This window comes from Brachyhypopomus gauderio, unplaced genomic scaffold (genome assembly GCF_052324685.1).
Source record: "Brachyhypopomus gauderio isolate BG-103 unplaced genomic scaffold, BGAUD_0.2 sc51, whole genome shotgun sequence".
In the NCBI taxonomy this organism is placed as follows: Eukaryota; Metazoa; Chordata; class Actinopteri; order Gymnotiformes; family Hypopomidae; genus Brachyhypopomus; species Brachyhypopomus gauderio.
Window position 1 is genome coordinate 1,195,001 of NW_027506876.1, and position 22,258 is coordinate 1,217,258.

The window sequence follows — 22,258 nt, forward strand, 5'->3', positions numbered from 1 at the left end:
TTGGAATGAAAACAACAGTAAAATCAGTATTAAAGAAACAAATAAAAACCAAATGAATTATAAGTATTACAGTATAACAATAAATATATTGCCCAAAAAATATTTTAAAACTATAAAGTAGTGCAGAGAACAACTTTTAAATATTAATAATAAATAAATATTGGTGTACTGAGGAGGAGGGATATGATGGTATAATGCTGCTTCACTGGAAGGTGATAAGGTTGAGAATGTGTCTTCTGGTTGCCCAGGATGTGTAGAAACAGGATTTAAGTATTTCAAAAGTGCATCTGAAAGGAACAGAGAGTATAGGTGTGTTTTATTATATATTTATTTTAAAAACTTGCTGAGCTAAGCGAATAATAGCACCTACTAGGATTGGGCAGTATGATGACAGTATTGTAAAATTGTGGCAGTATATTAACCATGTGACGTGACGCAACATGCCAAATCTGTACTTTGGAAAATTTGGCGCATTCATTAAAAAGATCTGTGGGAGGGGTCAGCAGTTAGAGAACACTGATTGGTTATGGAGTGGCGGTTTTCACTAGGATCATACAGAGGGGAAAAAGCCACAATGACGATGAGTGTTAGTTATGAGTCAAGTGAACTGGTTTAAAAGAAAAACACCACTGCTACAGATTGGCAGCATTTTGGACTTGTTTCAAATTAAAAGGGAGAGCCAGCAAACCTATATGAGTCAGTGTGTAAGATCTGCTTATAAAAATTCTCCGCCAAAGATGGAAACACATCAACATGCATTCTCATATTAAAACGAAGCACCCTTCCAGTACAACATACAGTATAGTGTAATTCACCATATTATATTACCTTTGGCTTCTTCCTCCTCTTTTCTCATTTTTCTCCCCTGGGCACCAGAGAACTTCGGTCTTTTTGGCATCTTTCTGGAGAGATGACACTCATTCTGTGGCGTAGATTTTCCCCCACAGAGAAACAGTAACGATGTGTGCAGAGCGAGCGGGGGGAGGGGGCTGTGCGGGTGATGGGTATCGTGTGCTATTATAATTATTAATTTGACTAATATTATTAAACAATGAAGTTGTGATTATGTGGACTTTGCTTGTTTTCATATTTATAAATTGTTCATTTGTAAATGAATAAATAAATAACGCATGCACGCGAGCGCCCCCCCTGGACAGCCGGCGCCCCTAGCATTTGCCTATATCGCCTAATGGAAGGGCCGGCCCTGGAGATGGCCATGGGAGGAGCTTGATTCCGTGTGTGGTCAACCATTTCTGTGTAGATCTTGCCATATGTTTAGGGTCATTATCTTGCTGAAAGACCCAGTGACGACCCATCTTCAGCTTTCGGGCAGAAGCCACCAGATTTTGTTTTAAAATGTCCTGGTATTTCAAAGCATTCATTATGCCATGCACCCTAACAAGGTTCCCTGGGCCTTTGGAAGAGAAGCAGGCCCACAGCATCACTGATCCTCCCTCGTATTTCACAGTGGGCATGAGGTGCTTTTCTGCATACTCAGCTCTTGTGTTACGCCAGACCCACTTACAGCATTTGTTACCAAAAAGCTCTATCTTTGTTTCATCTGACCAAAGCACACGGTCCCAGTTGAAGTTCCAGTACTGCTTAGCAAACTCCAAACGTTTTCGTTTATGATTGAGAGTGAGAAAAGGTTTTTTCCGTGCATGCCTCCCAAACAGCTTGTTGGCGTGTAGATAGCGCCTGATGGTTGTTTTGGAGACTTCGTGACCCCAAGATGCTACCATTTGTTGCAGTTCTGTAACAGTTAGCTTTGGAGAACTTTTTATTTCTCTTATCATCCTCCTCACTGTGCGTGGTGGCAAAATAAACTTGCGTCCTCGTCCAGACTTGTTTACCACTGTCCCAGTTGTTTTAAACTTGTTAATAATTCCTCTGACAGTAGATATGGACAGGTGTAGGCGAGTGGCTATTTTCTTGTAGCCATTGCCTGACTTGTGAAGGTCAACACACATCTGCCTTACTTGAATGCTATGTTTCTTTCCCATGTTGAAGAGAAATGGCCTCTGTGTCACGTCATAATTATACCCCAGGGAAACAGGAAGTTGTAAATTGATAATTAAATGTTCCTACATACGCTGATTAACTTCGTGAACTACTGTAGAAGTGACAGAAATTCTTTAATTACATTTATTTCCTAACGAATTGTTAGGGATTTTATTTTCCCCCTTAAACTTCACTTGAGTTAAAGGTTACATTTTTCTACAATTGTCAGTGCAAGAGTATGTTTCCACAATAACAATTTAATTTATTAGAAGCTAAAGAACACATCTTAACCAGGGGTGCCAATAATTATGGAGGGCACTGTAACTCCACACTAATACCTTCATCTTCCTCACTCGGTGGTGTTGTACATACCAGGCCTTCAGCTACAGTTCTCAGTGCCCATACACGGGGAGCCCTGAACACTGAGGTGTTCTTCTGTGCTCCAGGTTCTCCAATGCCTTCTCCTACTATGGACTCGTACTTCTGACCACAGAGCTTTTTCAGGAGGGCGGGGCCTGCGGAGGTGAGTCATGTGATTGACACCTGATGCATTGTCATACATATCTGCTCTTAATTAATTAATTCATATTTCTGCAATTTTTTATGTTGTTTATTGTTATCAGTCTTTTTAATTGGTTTTTTATAACTAGACAAATGAGCAACATCAAAATTAGTCAAATGAGACGTTTTGTCTCCCTCTAGAGGCCAAAGGTAGTAAGACAGAGCCAAGATGTAATCTGGAGTGTAAGTATCTCAGCACGAACGACTACAAAGACCTGCTGTGGACCACGCTCTCTGAATTCCCAGGTAAGGTCACTGGCTCAGCCCCGTGACCCCAGATATCCACAGTATCCAACAGCCACTGAAAGATGTTTGCTGGTCACTGCAGGTCTCCTGGTCACCCTGTGGGCTATTGACAGGCTGGGCAGGAAGAAGACAATGGCACTGTGTTTCCTTGTCTTCTCCATCTGCATCGTGCCACTCTACGCCTGCGTGGGCAGGTACAGAGGGAGTGCTCATCCCACACTCACCCCACATTAATCCATCACTCATCCCATACTCACCCCACACTCACTAACCCCCCAACCTCCAACTACTCACACCCAACCTCCAACTACTCACACTCAAACTCCAACCATTCACCCCAACTTACAACTATTCACCCCAACCTCCATCTACTCACCCCCCAACCTCTAACCTCTAACCCCCCAACCTCCAACCACTCACCTCCAACCCCCCAACCTTCATCTACTCACCCCCCAACCTCCAACCTCTCACCTCCAACCACTAACCCCCCCCAACCTCCAACCTCTCACCTCCAACCACTAACCCCCCCCCCAACCTCCAACCACTAATCCTCCAACCCCCCAACCTCCAACCACACACCTCCAACCTCCAACCACTCACCTCCAACCCCCCAACCTCCATTCACTCACCTCCAACCACTCACCCCCCAACCTCCATCCACTCACCTCCAACCACTCACCCCCCAACCTCCAACCACTCACCTCCAACCACTAACCCCCCGACCTCCAACCACTAACCACTCACCTCCAACCACTCACCCCCCAACCTCCATCCACTCACCTCCAACCACTAACCCCCCGACCTCCAACCACTAACCACTCACCTCCAACCACTCACCCCCCAACCTCCATCCATTCACCTCCAACCACTAACCCCCCGACCTCCAACCTCCAACCACTCACCTCCATCCACTCACCTCCATCCACTCACCTCCATCCACTCACCTCCAACCACTCACCTCCAACCACTCACCTCCAACCACTAACCCCCCGACCTCCAACCACTCACCTCCAACCACTAACCCCCCGACCTCCAACCACTAACCCCCGACCTCCAACCACTAACCACTCACCTCCAACCTCCAACCACTCACCCTCCAACCTTCAACTACTTGGCCCCAACCTCCAACCACTCACCCCCCCAACCTCCAACCACTCACCTCCAACCACTAACCCTCCAACCTCCAACCACTAACCCTCCAACCCCCCAACCTCCAACCACTCACCCTCCAACCTTCAACTACTTGGCCCCAACCTCCAACCACTAACCCCCCGACCACCAACCACTCACCCCCCATCTTTAACCATTCTGTGCTGATCTCTGTTGCAGGACGTCTTTAACCATTCTGATCTTCATTGCGAGAGCGTTCATCGCTGGAGGCTTTCAGGCAGCGTATGTTTATACACCAGAGGTGAGAGTTCCCTCTCACAACCTGCAGTCTACAGCTGAACTCACCATACTAACAGAGCCCTGACTTATATTACACCATGTTTATCTGTAGTTTGAATTCTGGCTAAGTGGAATTTCTTACTAGGAAATGTAATTGTAAATGTAAATGCTTAATGTAAGGTAAATTTCTCACTTCATCACTCCCCAGGTGTATCCCACGGCAACAAGAGCCCTCGGTCTGGGGACCAGTAGTGGCATGGCGCGTGTCGGAGCCCTGATCACGCCCTTTGTAGCCCAGGTGCTGTAGACCCCCGTCCCCACTCACAAATGTAAATAATTCTGTGAGCTAGACGATCGATTGACAGCATGCGGCTCCATTTCAGTAAAGGTCGTCCTGGATAATCGAATAAAAGCTGCTCTAATGCTCTGACTCAAGCATGAGGTTCAGCAGTGACTTCTCATCGAATGAGAAGTCGATGCTTTTCTTGCTCAGTTATTTTTAGATATAAAATCAAAATATTTGCTATTATACTAATCTCAGAATGTGCTGTTGAACCAGTGGTTAATTTCATTCTAAAGGAAAAAGTGTTGGAATAATCTAGAGCTCACGTGTCAGATTAGCCGCAGTCGTTGGCGTAACTCACTTTGTGTTTGTGGGATTTTACTAGCTGTTTAATTATTGAAAACTGCCCGACAGACTCCATCCCTCCATCCATCCCTCCATCCATCCCCTAACAGTTAGTAGCTCTGGCAAACATGGAGCAGGAGTGGTATTTACCGAGCCTATCGTTCGTCCGCTACGCCCCCCAGGTGATGCTGGAGTCGTCTGTGTACCTGACGCTGTCGGTGTACTGCTGCTGCTGTCTGCTGGCGGCCGTGGCGTCCTGCGCACTGCCCATCGAGACCACCGGGCGTGGCCTGCAGGAGTCCAGCCACAGGGGGGAGTGGGGTCAGGAGATGAAGGGGCGTCCCGCCAGCCCCAGCCCGGACATCAGCCCCCGCTCCAGCACCGGATCACAAGACTGAGGCGGGTGGAGCACAGAGGACATAGAGAGAGAGAGGGTGGAGTGGATAAGGGTGGTTAGAAGAGAGAGAGAAAGACACTGAGAGAGAACTGAGAGAATGAGACAGGAGAGGGAGAGAGACAGTGAGACGAGAGAGAGACCGCAAGAGAGAGCAGAGGGAGGAGAAAAAGATATGAGATTTTTATCTTGTGGTTTGAAGTATGTGTGAAGAAAATTGAGTCAGTCAGCAAAGACTGTGTCATTAGTCATGATTGTGGGGCAGAGCACAGATCCATTTCAGACGGTCAGTGATGGGGCGTGGGTGGCCTCTTCTACACTGGTCCAGTGTGTGAGAATGGTGCAGACTAAATCACACCTTGGCAACACTCCATCTGTGTTAGTATTACAACCGCCTGAGTTCACAGCCACCCAGTGATGACAATATTCACCTTTAAAGGAATACTTCACCAAAAAACCTAGCATTTTGAAAGAAGGCTAGTAGGGACCAGCAAACAAGGTTTTGCTAACATTTTGCTAACTCCTCATTATCATGCATTCACCATTGATCAAGATGGAGGGAGGGGTTGAATTAATGTGTAACAGGGTCTAAGAAACCGAGTCACAGCCAGACAGGATAAGGTGACTCAGTCATAACTCCCCCATTGTTGTTTTAAATGGCTCTCTGTGAACAGTAGGTAGTTCCTGTTAGGTCAAATGGCCAACTCATGTTATCACCTTTTTTTTGCAGGAGAGTTCATTTAGATGGAAGGATGTGTAAATGAATTAATGTGTAGTGAACCTGCTGGGACATAAATGAATGAGACTGTGTGTAAAATGTCGAGTTTATCTACCTACCTGAAAGAGCCTTACCGCACCTGGCCAAACAACACAAAACAAAACAAAAAAAACGACGGCCTCTCACGAATGCCTAGCAAACCTTGTTGTGCGCCCACCGTTTCGTTTGCTTCCATGGGCTGTTAAACGGCGTGAAGCGTGTTGTGATCAGCTGTTATATCCGCCACTCAGACCGCAGCTGTCATCTCATGGACCCGCCTGGTCCACCATCAGTGATCAGACACCCAGACATTCAGTAACGTATTGAATATGAACGCACACTAGTCATTGCTTAAGCATACCCTTTGAAAACGCCACAGAAAGTGATGGCTTCAGCTAAGTCAAAGCAAAGTATATATATATTTTTATATATTAGCATGTTGTAAAACACTGCCCAGTTTAATTAAGGAATATTTATTGTTTTATTTATGCATATAATACAGGAATATAGTAGCCTACAGGAGATTTTTAATATGATACACAGTTCTTAACTGTTTATTAAGGATTAAAGCTAACATTGCATTAAACACTCCGTGAATACATTCAGGCAGTAGGCCTGTACACAGTGGGTCCATCCCAGGGTACTGTGATGTGGTGTACCCTGGGATGTGTACAGTGGGTCCATCCCAGGGTACTGTGATGTGGTGCACTTCGTTCATCGCCGTCAGTGTCAATTTGACCTGTAGAGGAGCTTCAGTTCTGGGCCTAAGGTTCGTCGCCGTGCCGATTTAAAGGTCAGGGTAAAGTGCGAAGCTGTGCGTGATTAGGAGTCCATGTGTTCGGTGTCATTTGAGTTCAGCAAATTCAGTATACGAGCTGAAAATCACCTGGATTACTAGCAATTACTTTATCTTGTTGGATTACCTCGTTAGATGACAGATTTGACCACCCCTTGTGCAGTGTGTGTGTGTGTGTGTGTGTGTGCGCATCGGCGCAGATGGAAATTCTGAAGTGAGGGGGACCAAGCTGTACAATATATACGTTTATGCTTGTAGATGCTAGATTTCGGATGGGGTCAATATAAATCTGGAGGGGACATGTCCCCCCCGTCCCCAGTGCCATCTGCGCCCCTGTGTGTGTGTGTGTGTGTGTGTATGTATTTCAGGCCTGCCTTCTCAATTTAGTGTTAAGTTTGTACAGATCTCCAACATCACAGTGGATCGACACATGCATCTACAATAAACTATTTCAACAAAAGGAAACACTTGTGTTGTTTTAATTCTGTGTTGCATTATCATTGCAGTATGTCATTTGAACACATGCCTATTAAAAAAATGAGTAGGTATTTTCAAACACATGATTAGGATGGCTAAAATGTAGAATTAGTCTTTAAAATGACAATGTTGCTGCAAACTCTTATTTTTCTTTCCAACAGCTTGCAGTCACAGTTAACTTCTGTAATAAGGCCTGGATTAAGGCCTGGATTAGAGTCGAGATTTGGTCTTGGCTTCCTGCTGCAGGATCTCTCCGAAGAGCCTGGCGCTCTCCTCCGCACAGCCGCGATGGATGGTCAGACCGTAACCTCCATGGCCGTAGTTATGGATGACCTGAAAAGTAAAGACGGCTATCAAAAGAGAAGCGATGAAGATGAAAACCACTGCTCAGCTATAAAGCCATTAACACAGTGAAACTAACACAGTGAAACTAACATGCATTTAGATGGCTCCACATTGTCATTAGATGAAAAGATCTAAATTTCCAATGCAAATGCAATATGATTATTTCTTTCTTACTTCTTTATAACAATCAGTAAAAAACAAATAAAACGTCTGATGTACAACCTTATAATTTGCTGAAAATGGGTTTATCTAAACTTGGCTAGTTAGCTAGTTATCAAGCACTTTATTGACTTGATTTACGTGAATATTGATAATTTCGATCAGATCCATACTGAATGCAGAATCACTTTCAAAATGCAGTTGGATTTTTATTGAATCATAAATGTGTCACCACATACATGGTAACATCAGGTTGAAACCAAGGAGTTGTAATATGTTAACAATGTAAAGTTATCTTCAGTGTCGAGTGTGTGATGTGCTCAGACCTCACCTCAAACGTCTTTGCTCCAGACCGCATGGTCTCCCTCTCCAACCTCACCTTACTGCGTACAGGCCGCAAACCAGTCCAATCCTCCACAATCCGTGCATACTGAGATAGAGAGAGACCGCTTACAAAGCAAGTTTGAATTTATTCTAATTGTTCAGAACCTTGAAGAGGATTTCATAAAAGAGACTTTCTCAGCACGCTGTACAATGTGGCTGACTATGTACAACCCCTGGCAAAAATGCTGGAGTCACCAGTCACTGAAGATGTTCCTTCAGGTGTTTAATTTTGTAGAAAAAAGCAGATCACAGACATGACAAAAAAAACTAAAGGCATTTCAAATGGCAACTTTCTGGCTTTAAGAAATACTAAAAGAAATCAAGAAAATAATTTTGGTAGCCAGTAACAATTAGATTTTTAGAACAAGCACAGGGAATAAATTATGGAATCACTCAATTCTGAGGAAAAAATTATGAAATCATCCTGCTAATTTTCATTACAATCATTAACACCTGCATCAGATTAAAGCTGCTCGTTAGTACGCAGGTAAAAAGGAGATCACACCCTGGAGAGCTGTTGCAACAAGTGGACTGACATGAATCATGGCTCCAACACGAAAGATGTGGATTGAAACAAAGAAGAGGATTATCACAAGGTGTTGGTTGTTCACAGTCAGCTGTGTGTAAAACCTGGACCAAGTACTAACAACATGGGAAGGTGGTTAAAGGTAAGCATACTGGTACAGCAAGGAAGACATCAAAGCATCAAGACAGAAAACTTAAAGCAATATGACTCAAAAACAGAAAATGTACAACAAAACAAATGAGGAACAAATGGGAGGAAACTGGAGTCAACGTCTGTGACCGAACTGTAAGAAACCGCCTAAAGGAAATGGGATTTACATACAGAAAAGCTAAAAGAAACCATCACTAACACCTAAACAGAAAACCACAAGGTTACAATGAGCTAAGGAAAGGCAGTTGTGGACTGTGGATGACTGGATGAAAGTAATTCAGTGATGAATCTCGAATCTGCATTGCATGATGCTGGAAGTTGTTTGGTGCCGTTCCAATGAGATTTATGCAGATGACTGAAGAAAACGTGCAAATTTCCACAGTCATTGATGCTATGAGCTGCATGTCACGTAAAAGGCACTGGGGATATGGCTGTCATTACATCTTCAATAAATGCACAGGTTCACAATGACATTTTGGACACTTTTTTAAAATCCCATCAATTGAAAGGATATATGGGGATGATGAAATCATTTTTCAAGATGATAATGCATCTCACCATAGAGCAAAAACTGTGAAAACATTCCTTGAAGAAAGACACATAAGGTCAATGTCATGGCCTGCAAACAGTCCGGATTTCAATCCAATTGAAAATCTGTGGTGGAAGAAAATGGTCCATGACAAGACTCCAGCCTGCAAAGCTGATCTGGCAACAGCGAAAGCTGGAGCCAAATTGATTAAGAGTACTGTTTGTCACTCATTAAGTCAATACCTCAGAGACTGCAAGCAGTTATAAAAGCCAGAGGTGGTGCAACAAAGTAATAGTGATGTGTTGGCATGTTATTTTGTTTGTCATGATTCCATAATTTTTTCCTCAGAATTGAGTGATTCCATAATTGATTCCCTGTGCTTGTTCTAAAAATCTAACTGTTAATCGCTAACACAATTGTTTTTCTTAGTTTCTTTTAGCGTTTCTTAAAAACAGAAAAGTTGCCATTTGAAATGCCAGAAGGAACATCCTCGGAGACCGGCGACTCCATTTTTGCCAGGGGTTGTATAATGGAGATGTTCGTTAACATAAGCTAGTTTGCTGGTTTATTTGGTTAAAAATTCTTGAGGTTTAAAGTACATATAATAGTCTCTGATGTACTGATTCCTTCAAAAGCCTGGAAACCAATAAAGATGGAATTGTCTAAGCTTTTTTGTAACCTCTGACCACAACAGGTCATCTATGACGATACATTCCACCCATCAAATCTACGATCAGACCTTCAGGCTGGGCTCCAGCTCACAAGCTTCCTCCCAGATTTTCCGATGGTCAGTAGAATTGTTCCAATGGTTCCAGTTTCCCTTCTGGAAAACTCCGCCAACGGTCACCAGACGACTCCTGAATATTAAATGAGGCCTGGATAGTATATCATTTCTTTTAGCAAATACACTCACCAGCCACTTTATTAGGTTCACCATGCTAGTACCAGGTTCAAGGATTCAAGGAGACTTTATTGTCATTCACATCACATGTGGTACGAGGAGGAACTAAATTTGGAACCCACGGTCCCAGTTTTTACCCCAATAGCAGCAATATAATAAAAATAGAATAGAATAAAAATAAATGAATAAAATTGGCTGCACATCCACAATGCAAATCACCGGTTCCATCAAATCCCACAAACAATGCTCAATCGGTACTAATGGGCCCAAAGTGTGCAAGGAAAATATCCCCCACACCAGTGCACCACCAGCACCAGCCTGAACTGTTGATACAAGGCAGGATGGATCCATCGTTTAATGTTGTTGATGACAAATTCTGACCTTTCCATCCAAATGTCACAGCAGAAATCGAGACTCATCAGACCAGGCAACATTTTTCCAATCTTCTATTGTCCAATTTTGATGAGCTTGTGTGAATTGTAGCCTCAGTTTCCTGTTCTTGGTTGACAGGAGTGGCACCTGGTGTGGTCTTCTGCTGCTGTAGCCCATCCACCTCAAGGTTCGACATGTTGGGCAAACCAGTCTGGCAATTCTCCTCTGACCTCTGGCATCAACAAGGCATTTGTGCCCACAGAACTGCCACTCACTGGATAGTTTCTATTTTTTAGACCATTCTCTGTAAACCTCAGAGATGGTTGTGCGTGAAAATCCCAGTAGATCAGCAGTTTCTGAACAGCCTATCTTACACCAACCACTATGCAACGTTCAAAGTCACTTAAATCACCTTTCTTCCCCATTCTGATGCTCTGTTTGAACTACAGCAGATCGTCTTGGCCACGTTTACATGCCTAAATGCATTGAGTTGCTGCCATGTGATTGGCTGATTCGACATTTGCGTTAATGAGCAGTTGGATAGGAGTACCTAATAAAGTGGCCGGTGAGTGTACATTATCTCTGTGGAATCGATCTTAAAGGAATCTTTAGAATCTTTGTGATCTTATCTTTACCAACCTCTTAATAGTGTATCAAGTCTACTAGTGTGTAGAATTATACAAAACCAGCTAGTTGGTGGTTACCAGCTTTCAGCTATGTAACTACTATGAGCTATCATAGGGTTTAAAGTAATAACAGGAAAGCATACCCTGGGATGATATAAGGTGAACTGTAAACCCCCTTTTTGAAATCATGTGTCAGGATCCAGTGCTTAAGCCAAGGTGCATCCACCTAATGAGTAAAGAAAATAAACACTATGAAACTACCTGTGTCTATGATGCTAACCTTGGGTAACCTTGTATAACCTCTGAACCTTAATAATCTGCCCTCGCCCTGGAGTGAGCTCAGGGTCGTGTTGCAGTTCACCGGATCGGACTCCAGAACAGTTGATGATGACATCAGCACCATCGTCAGCCAACTGTGTGTCATCAGGAGAAAGATTCACCAATCAGGAAAAACTATGCCTTCCACACTTAGCATAGGTTTAGAGTTGAACAAATCAAGTCCTATTGATAAAACTTGATCAGTATAAAAAGATTGTGAAAATGAGATGTGTTATGCTTTTATCCATATTCATCAAAGCATACTGGGATATCTCATAACCCTCATAGCAAGTTCTCATCCATGTATGGTTGTCTTATGGGCCTGAGTTGAATGCAACTGGATTTCTTGTTTTATTTCTTGAAGACGTTTCACCTCTAATTTGAAAGGCTTCTTCAGAACTGGACACTGATAGGGGAGTCCCGAGAATTTAAGATCTAGTGGAGATTGTCTCTTGGGAAGGTCATGACAAAACATTCATTTTAACGCATTACAAGGTCATCGTAGGTGCAGTTGATTGTCTAGTGACTCTGGTTCCTAGAGAGTGCAATTAAAGATAGTAGGGACATCTTCGATATGCACAGTCATATATAAATAATCTACCATTACAACTGTGAAGATAAATACTTAACCTCTTTAAATGAATTAATTTTCCTGTGGTGAAATGTGATGCCTCTTTGTGTCAGCCTGCATAGGAGAAAAAGCAAACAGAAGGTGTCATTAAAGTTGGACAGACACCTGTAAGCAGGTAGAATAATCTGCCTATATAAAACAATATACTGGTAAACTTGACATGTCAGTGATTTTTACAGCAGTTAGTTGTTTTTATATGCTGAGATATACTGAAAAACAAAACTGTCTTTTTTTTCAGTGAGGAAAATAAGTATTTGAACACTTAGCAAGTTCTCCCACTTAGAAATCATGGAGGGGTCTAAAATTTTCATCTTTAGGTGCATGTCCACTGTGAGAGACAATCTTTTTAAAAAAATGGAAATCACAAAATATGATTATTTAACAATGTGTGCTAGTGCTGCAAATAAGTATTTGAACACCTGTGAAAATCAATGTTAATATTTGGTACAGTAGTCTTGGTTTGTAGTTTTGACCAGGTTTGCACACACTGCAGCAGGGATTTTGGCCCATTCCAAAAAGTTCTATTTTGGTCCCATGACTCCTCTGGATCATCTAAATGGTCATGGGTGAACTTACGAGGCTGGACGTGTGCTGATTTAAGCAGGAGGACCTTCCGTGTCATGCATGACATTAAACTATGAGGTCTTAGTGTATTACCCACAGTAGCCACAGTGGTGCCAGCTCTCTTCAGGTCATCGACTCCGTGACTACTAAATGGGAGAACTTGCAAAGTCACAGGGTGTTCAAATACTTATGTTCCTCACTGTACACCCAATAAGACTCTCCAGCACTGAAGTTCAAGAACCCATTCGATTCAGCACTCAGAGTTAATTCTAATATTATGCCCCAGAATTATGTCATGTTTACAGGACATTTCTGCACCCGTTTGTATCTTCAAGCACACACTACTCTAAAAGATTAATAAAATATGTATTTTGAAATGTAATACTGGAATATATCAACTCCCTTATAGGTGTCCATAAAGCAGGTGTGGAATTGTGCTACAAACTTTAGTCATTCCATTCACTGCTCTTTTTAAACCATACATACTAATTATCTTGTACTAGAGATAGTATTGTAGTGGTCTTTTTAAACCATTCATACTAATTCTCTTGTACTAGAGATAGTATTGTAGTGGTCTTTTTAAACCATTCATACTAATTCTCTTGTACTAGAGATAGTATTGTAAGTAGTGCTGGCTGCATCTTGTAGCTTTGTCCATGACTTTTTTCTGTGAGGCAAATCAAATAGACAAGGGTGTTCTGGGTAGTATTCAGGGAATCACTCACCAGGTCATAAGCCAGGGCAGGTAGGTCTTTCCTTCCACTATTAGAGCAGTATTAAACCAACCAAATCTAAGAAGGACATGTCATTAGAGAAGTGGATGACATTAAGGAACATTAAAATGTTTCATGACAAACTTCATAGGTTATCAATAAACATTATTTTAAATCACAGACGACTACTGCAGGGTCATTGCAGATTAGAGATAATGTCACAATTATTATGAAAGGAATGGGGATTTTAATTAAATGCTAGTTAGATTATGTTAGTGTGTGTCAATACCTGTATCCTGGAAACATATCAAGCTCTCTCTGGGTGAGTTCACGAAATCCCAGGACAATGTCTTTAAATGAGGGTTCCTACAGAGGGAGAGTCACGAACATCAATGCTGAGTAGTACAACGTATAACTAATTGAATAGTGATAGTTTTTGCTGTTCTTACAATGTTTTCTGGCATGTTAGATGACATTACCACCATGTTTAAGTCAAGGGTGTTAATTAACACAAGGGTTTTAATTCAACCATTTAGGAATCACAGTTCTTTTGTTTATAGTCCAATTTCAGGCCAAAGACGAACAACTGCAGCACGTCCTCCTGTGGCAGCTGTGGACCACTCCATCTCTCACACCATCACATGTCCTCCTGTGGACCACTCCATCTCTCACACCATCACATGTCCTCCTGTGGACCACTCCATCGCACACACCATCACATGTCCTCCTGTGGACCACTCCATCTCTCACACCATCACATGTCCTCCTGTGGACGACTTCATCTCTCACACCATCATGGCATAATGACATCATCTGCAACTATCATACATCTATGGAACTACTTTGCGTGTGATTGTTGCAGCATAGCACAATGCAAACGCATGCAGACTTTCAACAAAAGGGTTTATTGACAGAGGCGTTCTCTAATAGTCCAAGTGTCGAAAACCAGACCAGTAGCGATGGCACAAAACCAGAATCCAAGACCAGTGAAAACCAGTCCAGATCAAAATTGCAGATCAGAGCCATGCAAAGGTGCAAAAGGGCAAATCCACAAGAAAGAAACATACCAGACAGAACCACAATACACACAAATGCTCAGTATGCTTCTGGACCTGGTCTTCAGCAAACGTTTCCTCTGCCCTTAACTTCTCATTTCTCCACTCCATTTCCATAAATGCACTACTCATACCCAACCACCACAACCTCCACTCCATTTCTCCTTCCATCCTCCCTCCATCCTCTCATCCCCACCACACAGACTCTTGTTCTTCTCTAGCACTTGAATCTGCCACCAATAGTTTCTCCTTTCTTCATCCTCCGACCTCCTCTGTTCTCCATCTTCCAGGCCAAGAAAGTCTTCTTGCCCAACTCCTTGGTTGTCTGGGTTACTACGCAGAAACTGGAGAAAATTAAGATTAGCTGAAAGGACGTTTAACAAAACCCATGTTGACACTGATCTCCTCTCATGATCTAGCAAAACTTTCCTCTGGTGTGATCATTCTACAAGTAAAATCTGGCTGCAAGCTCCGTAACATCATCTCCTCTCTTCTTAACCCTGCCCTGCCTGTCTTGCATGGACACCTGTTATTTTCTCAAGTGTGTCAATGTTTCCTTGACAGCAAGCATCCATGAAAATGCTGCACCACCCCAGAGACCCTTTCTAGCCTCATCTTATCACTTTATCATCACTAAACACCTTCTCCTTTACATTCCTCCAACATTCAACTCCAGCTTATATGGAGTGAGTGGACATTAATATTTACATTTATATTTACAGCATTTAGCAGACGCTCTTATCCAGAGCGACTTACAAAGTGCTTTGCATCTGATCACAAAATTCATCCTAGGTAATAGTATGGATAAGCCAGAATTCAAGATACCATTGAGTCAGACTACTAATAAACTACAGGAGTCAATGTCATTACCTAGTGTTTTGCAAGTTAGATGTTTGCAAAGAAGCACAAATAACCATAGACAGACATACAATTTAAGAACAATGGCAAGTGGTATCAGCTCAGTTAGTGCTCTGTTAAGAACTCAACAAACAGGTGGGTCTTCAGTCTACGCTTGAAGACAGCAATAGACTCTGCAGTCCTAGCAGCTAATGGAAGATCGTTCCACCATCTTGGAGCCAGGACGGAGAATAGTCTGGAGCTTTGTCTTCTATGAGACTTTAAGCATGGAGTTTCAAGTCGAGCCAAGCTTGAGGTTCTGAGTGTTTGCTGTACGGATCGGCTTTTGACCATGGACATCATGTAGGGAGGGGCCAGTCCATTTTTGGCTTTGGAAGCAAGCATCAAGGTTTTATATCTGATGCGTGTCACTACTGGAAGCCAGTGAAGAGAGCGTAGCAGAGAAGTCACATGTGAGAACTTGGGGAGACTGAAGTCCAGTCGTTCAATCTCCCCAGCATTCTGAATTAGTTGTAGAGGTCTGATGATCCATAGAGGAAGACCTGCAAGTAGGGAATTGCAGTAGTCCAGCTTAGAGATTACTAGAGCACTTGAGTAGCTTCCTGTGATAGGAAGGGTCGTATTCTTCGTATGTTGCAGAGGAGAAATCTGCAGGATCTGGTCAGTTTTGAAACATGTTTTGAGAAGGACAACTCGTTGTCCAACGTTACACCCAGGCTTCGAGCAGTTTTTGATGGTGTTAACAAGGTGTTCTCAAAGGAAACTGTGAGGTCGTTGTGTGGGTTTGGGGTTCCTGGAATGTACAGAAGCTCAGTTTTGCTAGGGTTGAGCTTCAAGTGTTGAGCAGTCATCCATGAAGCAATATCTGCTAAGCATGCCAAGATACGCCTAGAAACCTGGGTGTCAGAATGAGGGAAGGAAAGAATTAGCTGGGTGTCATCAGCATAGCAATTATAAGAGAAGCCATGAGACAAAATAATGTCACCAAGGGAACGAGTATATAAAGAGAAGAGAAGAGGGCCTAGGACTGAGCCTTGGGCGACTCCAGTGGAAAGTTTACATGGATTGGATGTAGATCCTCTCCATGTTACCTGATAGGAACAGTCTTCAAGATATGACTGGAACCATTTCCAAGCAGAGCCAGTCACACCGAGGCTAGAAAGAACAGAGAGGAGGATGTGGTTGACCGTGTCAAAGGCTGCAGAAAGATCTAGAAGAATTATGATGATAGCTTGTTAGCCTTGGCAGCATGGAGCTTCTCGGTCACTGCTTTAAGGGCAGTTTTTGTTGAGTGTGCCCGTTTGAAGCCAGACTGATTAGGATCATGGAGTTGGTTCTGGGTGAGGAAGAGAGATAATTGGTCATAGACTGCTCGCTCCAGAGTTTTTGATAGAAAAGAAAGAAGTGATACCGGTCTGTAGTTGTTCATGTCAGAGGTGTCAAGTGTTGCTTTTTTCAGCATTGGTACCACCCTTGCCATCTTGAACACGGTAGGTACATGACCCAAAACTAAGGAGTTGTTGATGATTGCTGAGATGAACGGAAGGAGATCTCTTGACATATTCTGGAAAAGAGTGGAAGGAATTGGATCCAGTGGGCATGTAGTTGGATTGCTAGAAGTCAGAAGTTGATGTATCTTGTCTGAGGAGAGAGTGGAGAAAAAATCCAAGGAGTTGAGTGTTGGGTTAGGGGTACTAGTAGGAAGGGTGGGAGCTGGGGAGAAGGACTGATGGACTGCTGCAATCTTCTCTTCAAAGAAGATGACAAAATCCTCAGGAGTGAGAGAGGATGGAGGAGAGGGTGAGGGAGGGTTAAGGAGTGAGAGAGGATGGAGGAGGGGGTGAGGGAGGGTTAAGGAGTGAGAGAGGATGGAGGAGGGGGTGAGGGAGGGTTAAGGAGTGAGAGAGGATGGAGGAGGGGGTGAGGGAGGGTTAAGGAGTAAGAGAGGATGGAGGAGGGGGTGAGGGAGGGTTAAGGAGTGAGAGAGGATGGAGGAGGGGGTGAGGGAGGGTTAAGGAGTGAGAGAGGATGGAGGAGGGGGTGGGGGAGGGTTAAGGAGTGAGAGAGGAGGGAGGAGAGGGTGAGGGAGGGTTAAGGAGAGAGAGAGGATGGAGGAGGGGGTGAGGGAGGGTTAAGGAGTGAGAGAGGATGGAGGAGGGGGTGAGGGAGGGTTAAGGAGTGAGAGAGGATGGAGGAGGGGGTGAGGGAGGGTTAAGGAGTGAGAGAGGAGGGAGGAGAGGGTGAGGGAGGGTTAAGGAGTGAGAGAGGATGGAGGAGGGGGTGAGGGAGGGTTAAGGAGTGAGAGAGGATGGAGGAGGGGGTGAGGGAGGGTTAAGGAGTGAGAGAGGAGGGAGGAGAGGGTGAGGGAGGGTTAAGGAGTGAGAGAGGATGGAGGAGGGGGTGAGGGAGGGTTAAGGAGTGAGAGAGGATGGAGGAGGGGGTGAGGGAGGGTTAAGGAGAGAAGAAAAAATACTGAATAGCTTGCGTGGATTGGATGCAGATTATTCAAATTTCTTTCTGTAGTAGGCTGATTTTGCTGATGTGACTTCCAGTGAGAAATTTGAAAGGAGAGATTGATATGAGCGGATGTCTGAATCTAGGCGGTTGGTTGATGGTAGGGTGGCTGTCCAATCACACATTGTGACCAACTACAACAATGACTTTCTAACATTCCTACATTCCACCACTGGTTCATATACAACAGAGCAAAGAAATCCATCAGTGACATAACAAGAGATACGATATATGCATTCATACATTTTTCATGAAACTGGATAGCACTGGCTAGCTCAGTAGAAACGTACGACCTGGAAGACCACGACAAAATACTAAGAAAACTGTTGAATACATCACAAAAGCTATTAAGAATGTAGACACAGATGTAATGATTTGGACTACAGTTACAGACTGCACATGTGCTACAGTCTTTAATTGTACAACTGTACAATTCACCTGTAAAACAGCCATATCCAAAATAGTGAGTGGAAGCATGTGGACAGTGATTCTAATTAAGTTGAGATGAATTGATACTGATGATGTGTCTACAAATAAAGTGGTTCACCTTCACCTTCCAATAGAACCAATTCTTAACACATACTGCACACACAACTACAGTGTCTGAACAGGCCAAAAAGTACAATTTCACATTCACCCAATGTGATGACGTGGGTGTCAGGACGCGATTGGCAAACGTAAACACTGAGAAGAGAGAGATTTAAAGGGGAATGCAAAAGAAGGGTGGTATGAACAAGTACAGGTCAAAACTGTTAGTGAGTCTGACAGAAATATAACCATCATTAAACGACAGGTTAGACATAGTTGAAATAAAAACAAACCATACAAACTGTTCTTGTTTTTAGGCAAACGTGCGCAAGAACACTCGGCTGTACACGCAACATATGATACAAAGATCAGTTAAATGAAACACTTGACCTGAGGCAAATATACGCACAACTTAACATGAAACCAATGATAAAGGGCAGCGTTACAAAACACAAGGAGGGAATACAACAGACAGCTAGCACATGTTCACAAAAACAGTAACATAACTGACAGGCAGGGGCAGCCATGACACCCAATCAGAGCATGTATTTCATGTCCTGAAAACAAGACTGAAGTCATAAAAGCACTGAAATCAGCATGGGTTCGAAAGGGCATACATCTGAGATATGACAGTAGAAATAACTACCCATAAACTTTAACTTTGTAGTCATTGTTTCACTACCAATGTCCTGTAGTTCTGAGGCAAATCAATAAACACCACCATTCAATGACTCAAACTTGTTTAATCACTCATCATCTGTAAGGAGCCCTGATGGAATGGTGTGTGTGGTGTGAGTGTGTGGGTGTGTGTTTAGTAGCATTTTGTCCTTTCTGTGGCAGTATATGTGGTAGTATCTGGGCTTATCACCAACAGGGTCAGATATTAAGCACACACTGTATGCAAAATGTCGGTATGTCTTACCGGTACATGCTCAGTACACAGGTTGTAGCCTGACTGGAGGAATATCCCCATTTTAACTGATTCGGGAGAGTTGAGGAAGTTCAAGAGGTAGTCGAATGTGTCTTTGTTCCATTTCCTGGAAAAAGACAGAACGTTCCCAGATATCACTTCCAACAGATTCTACACAGGCACCAGTCAAGACCACCTGGCAGTGCAGATCCTGAAACTCTGTGGGAAAGATGCTCTTCACAATTCACAGCACATGTGCACAAACCCGTTGAACTTCCTCTCTGGTTTTAAGCCTGTTTTCACCATGCCAACATTCCAACATGTCTTTGCTTGGCTCTCAATTTTCCTTGAAAAATCCCAAGGCGCTGTAACATTTGCTCCAAGACAAAGCCTATCCTTTTATGGAATTACCATCCTGCAGACTGCAGCAACATTTGACGACATCCCAGCCCGAGGCCTTATGTTAAAGGGGTGAAGCAGAGAGAGTAGATCTGTGGCCTACTGCCGTTTTCACACTCAAACGAATGTTTCCATGACGAATGTTACCATGACGCTCACGTTTCCTGAACGTTGCCCTCATCATAGAGATATGGCTGCCAGAGCCCGGCCGCTCCGTCGCTGGTTGTGAGCGGCGTGAAGACGTCTGCGTAGACCTCTATGGCCAGTGGACGGACTTTGTCGTGGTAGTGCTGGTAAATGCTCTGAGCCACAGACAGGCCAATGACGCCTGCGCCAATCACCGCCACTCGCATGGCTACAATCAGATTGTGTGATACAAGCTTTTTACACAATAAAAATCACCATTAATCAAGATAAACATGTGCAGAGTTCCTTTTCAGTCTTGTGTCTTGTCCTAGAAAAATAATAACTACTGGCTGGCAAATATTAGCTGCTGTACTTTGAGACAGACTGGCTATATACTTCAGCTAGTGAAACATTACTTCAGAAAGTTTAACTCATATATGGTGATTGGTCATGTTGTAGGTATACTTACTGTCGGTCAGGGCACCACTGGGGTTTGTGCAAGTTCAAATGTTCAGAGTGTAGGCACTATGTGTATCTGAGAGAAGCACTGGAAATAGGAAAATGTATTTTCAGATGTTTTGCAACACTAATATAGATGCCATGAGCCAGTATTCATGTATGTTGATGCCTACTGCTTTGAGATGAGGGAGGAGAAAGAGAACCTCAGTGCGCTATTGCTACGTGATGCTACTGTAGCCCAGGTTAGTGTAGACAGAAACAAATATTCATTTCTCCCACTCCAGCTTTACTCCTCAGATAGTAACATTTTAACATCTCATTACCTTGATTGTTAATTTTTGGTTTGGGTCTGTATTGGACTTCTATAAGAACAAGCTTTGCATGCTGCAGTTTCAAGGACATACTGTTAATAACCATTAAGCAACAAAACATGCAGAGAAGATAACCATCTCTGCAACCAGGTTTAAGACCTTAACCAGGTTTATGTGTCCCTTCTAAAATGAGGATAAATGCTGATAAACACCTTGACCAAAGAACGGACAGTAACTTTCACATCTCTAGTATATATTATGGAAAAAGTCTTTCCATAATCTTGTTTTATCTGGGCCAGTTATTAGGGCGGCGTCGAACGTAAAATGGACACAAATTAAGTATTATATCGCGATCTATCGATCGCCGGTGGTTGGCGATCATAGATTGAATTGAATCATAAATGTGGGTGAACATCAAGGGAAAAAATCATTGAATCATAGATATTGATCAGAGGTAAATGAGATATCGGAAGTGTGGCGTGAGAGCGTGTGAAGACGGTCAAATGCGTGTGTCTCACGCTCAATGCGTGAGAGTTGGCAACCCTGTGGAGGCTCGTGCCATTACTTTAATTACTCAACATATTATTGCTTCATTTTAAAATAAATCGATTAACAGGTTTAATAAGTCAACCACTATTGCTCACGTTTACTACTTCTTAAGTACCTGCTTCATCGTGATCTGCTGTAAAAGCAAAAACGTAATTATTTCTCTTAATTAACAGCACTTCTATAAACTACTAAATACAAGTGATGGCTTGAAACTTTTTTACTGAAAACAAACTTGCAAAGCTGTGGAGCATTGGAATAATTTGTATATTTCTGTAAACTAGAGGACTTACCCAGGTTTCGTTGGTATCGTCAGCTGTGGAGCAGGCGAAGCAACGAAGTGTTACGTGAAGAGACCAAAGTCGCAAGTGCTGCGTTCAGGGCTGCCAGGTCCTACAAAAATATCCCGCACAAAGTCAGTGTAAAACCCGCCCTTCAGCAGCCTAAACTAGCACAAAGCCCAAAGTTGTTGACGGGGGGGGGGGGTGGCGAGTGTGGAGACAAATTAAGTATTATATCGCGATCGATTCTTAGTGTTGACTTGTAACTCCCGTGGTAGCCCAACTCAGGGTTGCCAACTCTCACGCATTGAGCGTGAGACACACGCATTTGACCGTTTTCACACGCTCTCACGCCACACTTCCGATATCTCACGCCGAAAAAAAATATCCAGTTTATTTACCTCAGATCCACATATATGATTCAATACGTTACTAGTTCGCTAGCTCTGGCGCCATCCACCGGCGATATAACACTGAATCTGTGTCCATTTTACGTTCACCCCCCCCCCCTCCCCCCCGCTCAACAAAGTACACTCGCCACCGGCTCCAGGTTAAAATCTCACTCCAAGCGAACGTCAAAAGTTGGCAACCCTGCCAACTCAAAAGTAGCCCAAAAAACCGCACCCCGCGACCCCAGAATTTTTAAACAACCCCAATTTGGCGTGAAAACCGCGAACCTGGCAACTCTGGCTGCGTTCAAGCGCTCCTCGAAATTCCTATATTAGAACACAGAACAAGGCTTGGTAGGTGATTACGGGTGTTACGGTAAATTCAGTTCCCCCTCTCCCCCCCCCCCACAGTGCG

The 22,258-nt window shown here is 43.4% G+C and overlaps 2 protein-coding genes across 4 annotated transcripts in view; one reads left to right on the plus strand and one right to left on the minus strand.

The window, feature by feature from the left end:
* The window catches only part of svopa (SV2 related protein a), an 18,414-nt gene extending 11,123 nt beyond the window's left edge, over positions 1 to 7,291 (plus strand). For both annotated transcript variants that reach the window (XM_076987059.1, XM_076987060.1), the window contains exons 11-16: positions 2,448 to 2,524; positions 2,704 to 2,808; positions 2,891 to 3,002; positions 4,138 to 4,219; positions 4,406 to 4,495; positions 5,008 to 7,291. In XM_076987059.1, the coding sequence (XP_076843174.1) occupies positions 2,448 to 2,524; positions 2,704 to 2,808; positions 2,891 to 3,002; positions 4,138 to 4,219; positions 4,406 to 4,495; positions 5,008 to 5,223 (682 nt within the window). In that variant the 3' untranslated portion in view covers positions 5,224 to 7,291. The remainder of the gene's footprint in view (positions 1 to 2,447; positions 2,525 to 2,703; positions 2,809 to 2,890; positions 3,003 to 4,137; positions 4,220 to 4,405; positions 4,496 to 5,007) is intronic.
* LOC143487840 (D-amino-acid oxidase-like) lies at positions 7,236 to 21,792 on the minus strand. 2 transcript variants are annotated; one of them, XM_076987062.1, is made up of 13 exons: positions 21,467 to 21,792; positions 21,292 to 21,309; positions 20,327 to 20,404; positions 19,891 to 20,086; positions 19,345 to 19,459; positions 13,757 to 13,833; positions 13,480 to 13,545; positions 12,190 to 12,244; positions 11,550 to 11,654; positions 11,385 to 11,467; positions 10,082 to 10,199; positions 8,085 to 8,183; positions 7,236 to 7,582 (listed from the first exon to the last, which is right to left on the minus strand). In XM_076987062.1, exons 4-13 carry the CDS (start codon positions 20,082 to 20,084, stop codon positions 7,460 to 7,462), a joined length of 1,035 nt encoding a protein of 344 aa, XP_076843177.1. In that variant the 5' UTR covers positions 20,085 to 20,086; positions 20,327 to 20,404; positions 21,292 to 21,309; positions 21,467 to 21,792; the 3' UTR covers positions 7,236 to 7,459. The 2 variants fall into 2 exon arrangements, with proteins under 2 accessions (XP_076843177.1, XP_076843176.1); XM_076987061.1 differs by lacking the exon at positions 21,292 to 21,309 and having other exon boundaries at positions 21,467 to 21,791.
* Between the last annotated feature and the right edge of the window lie 466 nt (positions 21,793 to 22,258).

What these genes read in the sequence shown, in the direction of transcription:
- LOC143487840 (XM_076987062.1), bottom strand. Translation starts at nt 20,084, where the DNA reads ATGCGAGTGGCGGTGATTGGCGCAGGCGTCATTGGCCTGTCTGTGGCT. An exon ending in TGTGTACTGAGCATGTACCG is followed by an intron (nt 13,834 to 19,344) that starts GTAAGACATACC and finishes CTCCCTCTGTAG; the next exon opens with GAACCCTCATTTAAAGACAT. An exon ending in CTGCCCTGGCTTATGACCTG is followed by an intron (nt 12,245 to 13,479) that starts GTGAGTGATTCC and finishes TCTCCTATGCAG; the next exon opens with GCTGACACAAAGAGGCATCA.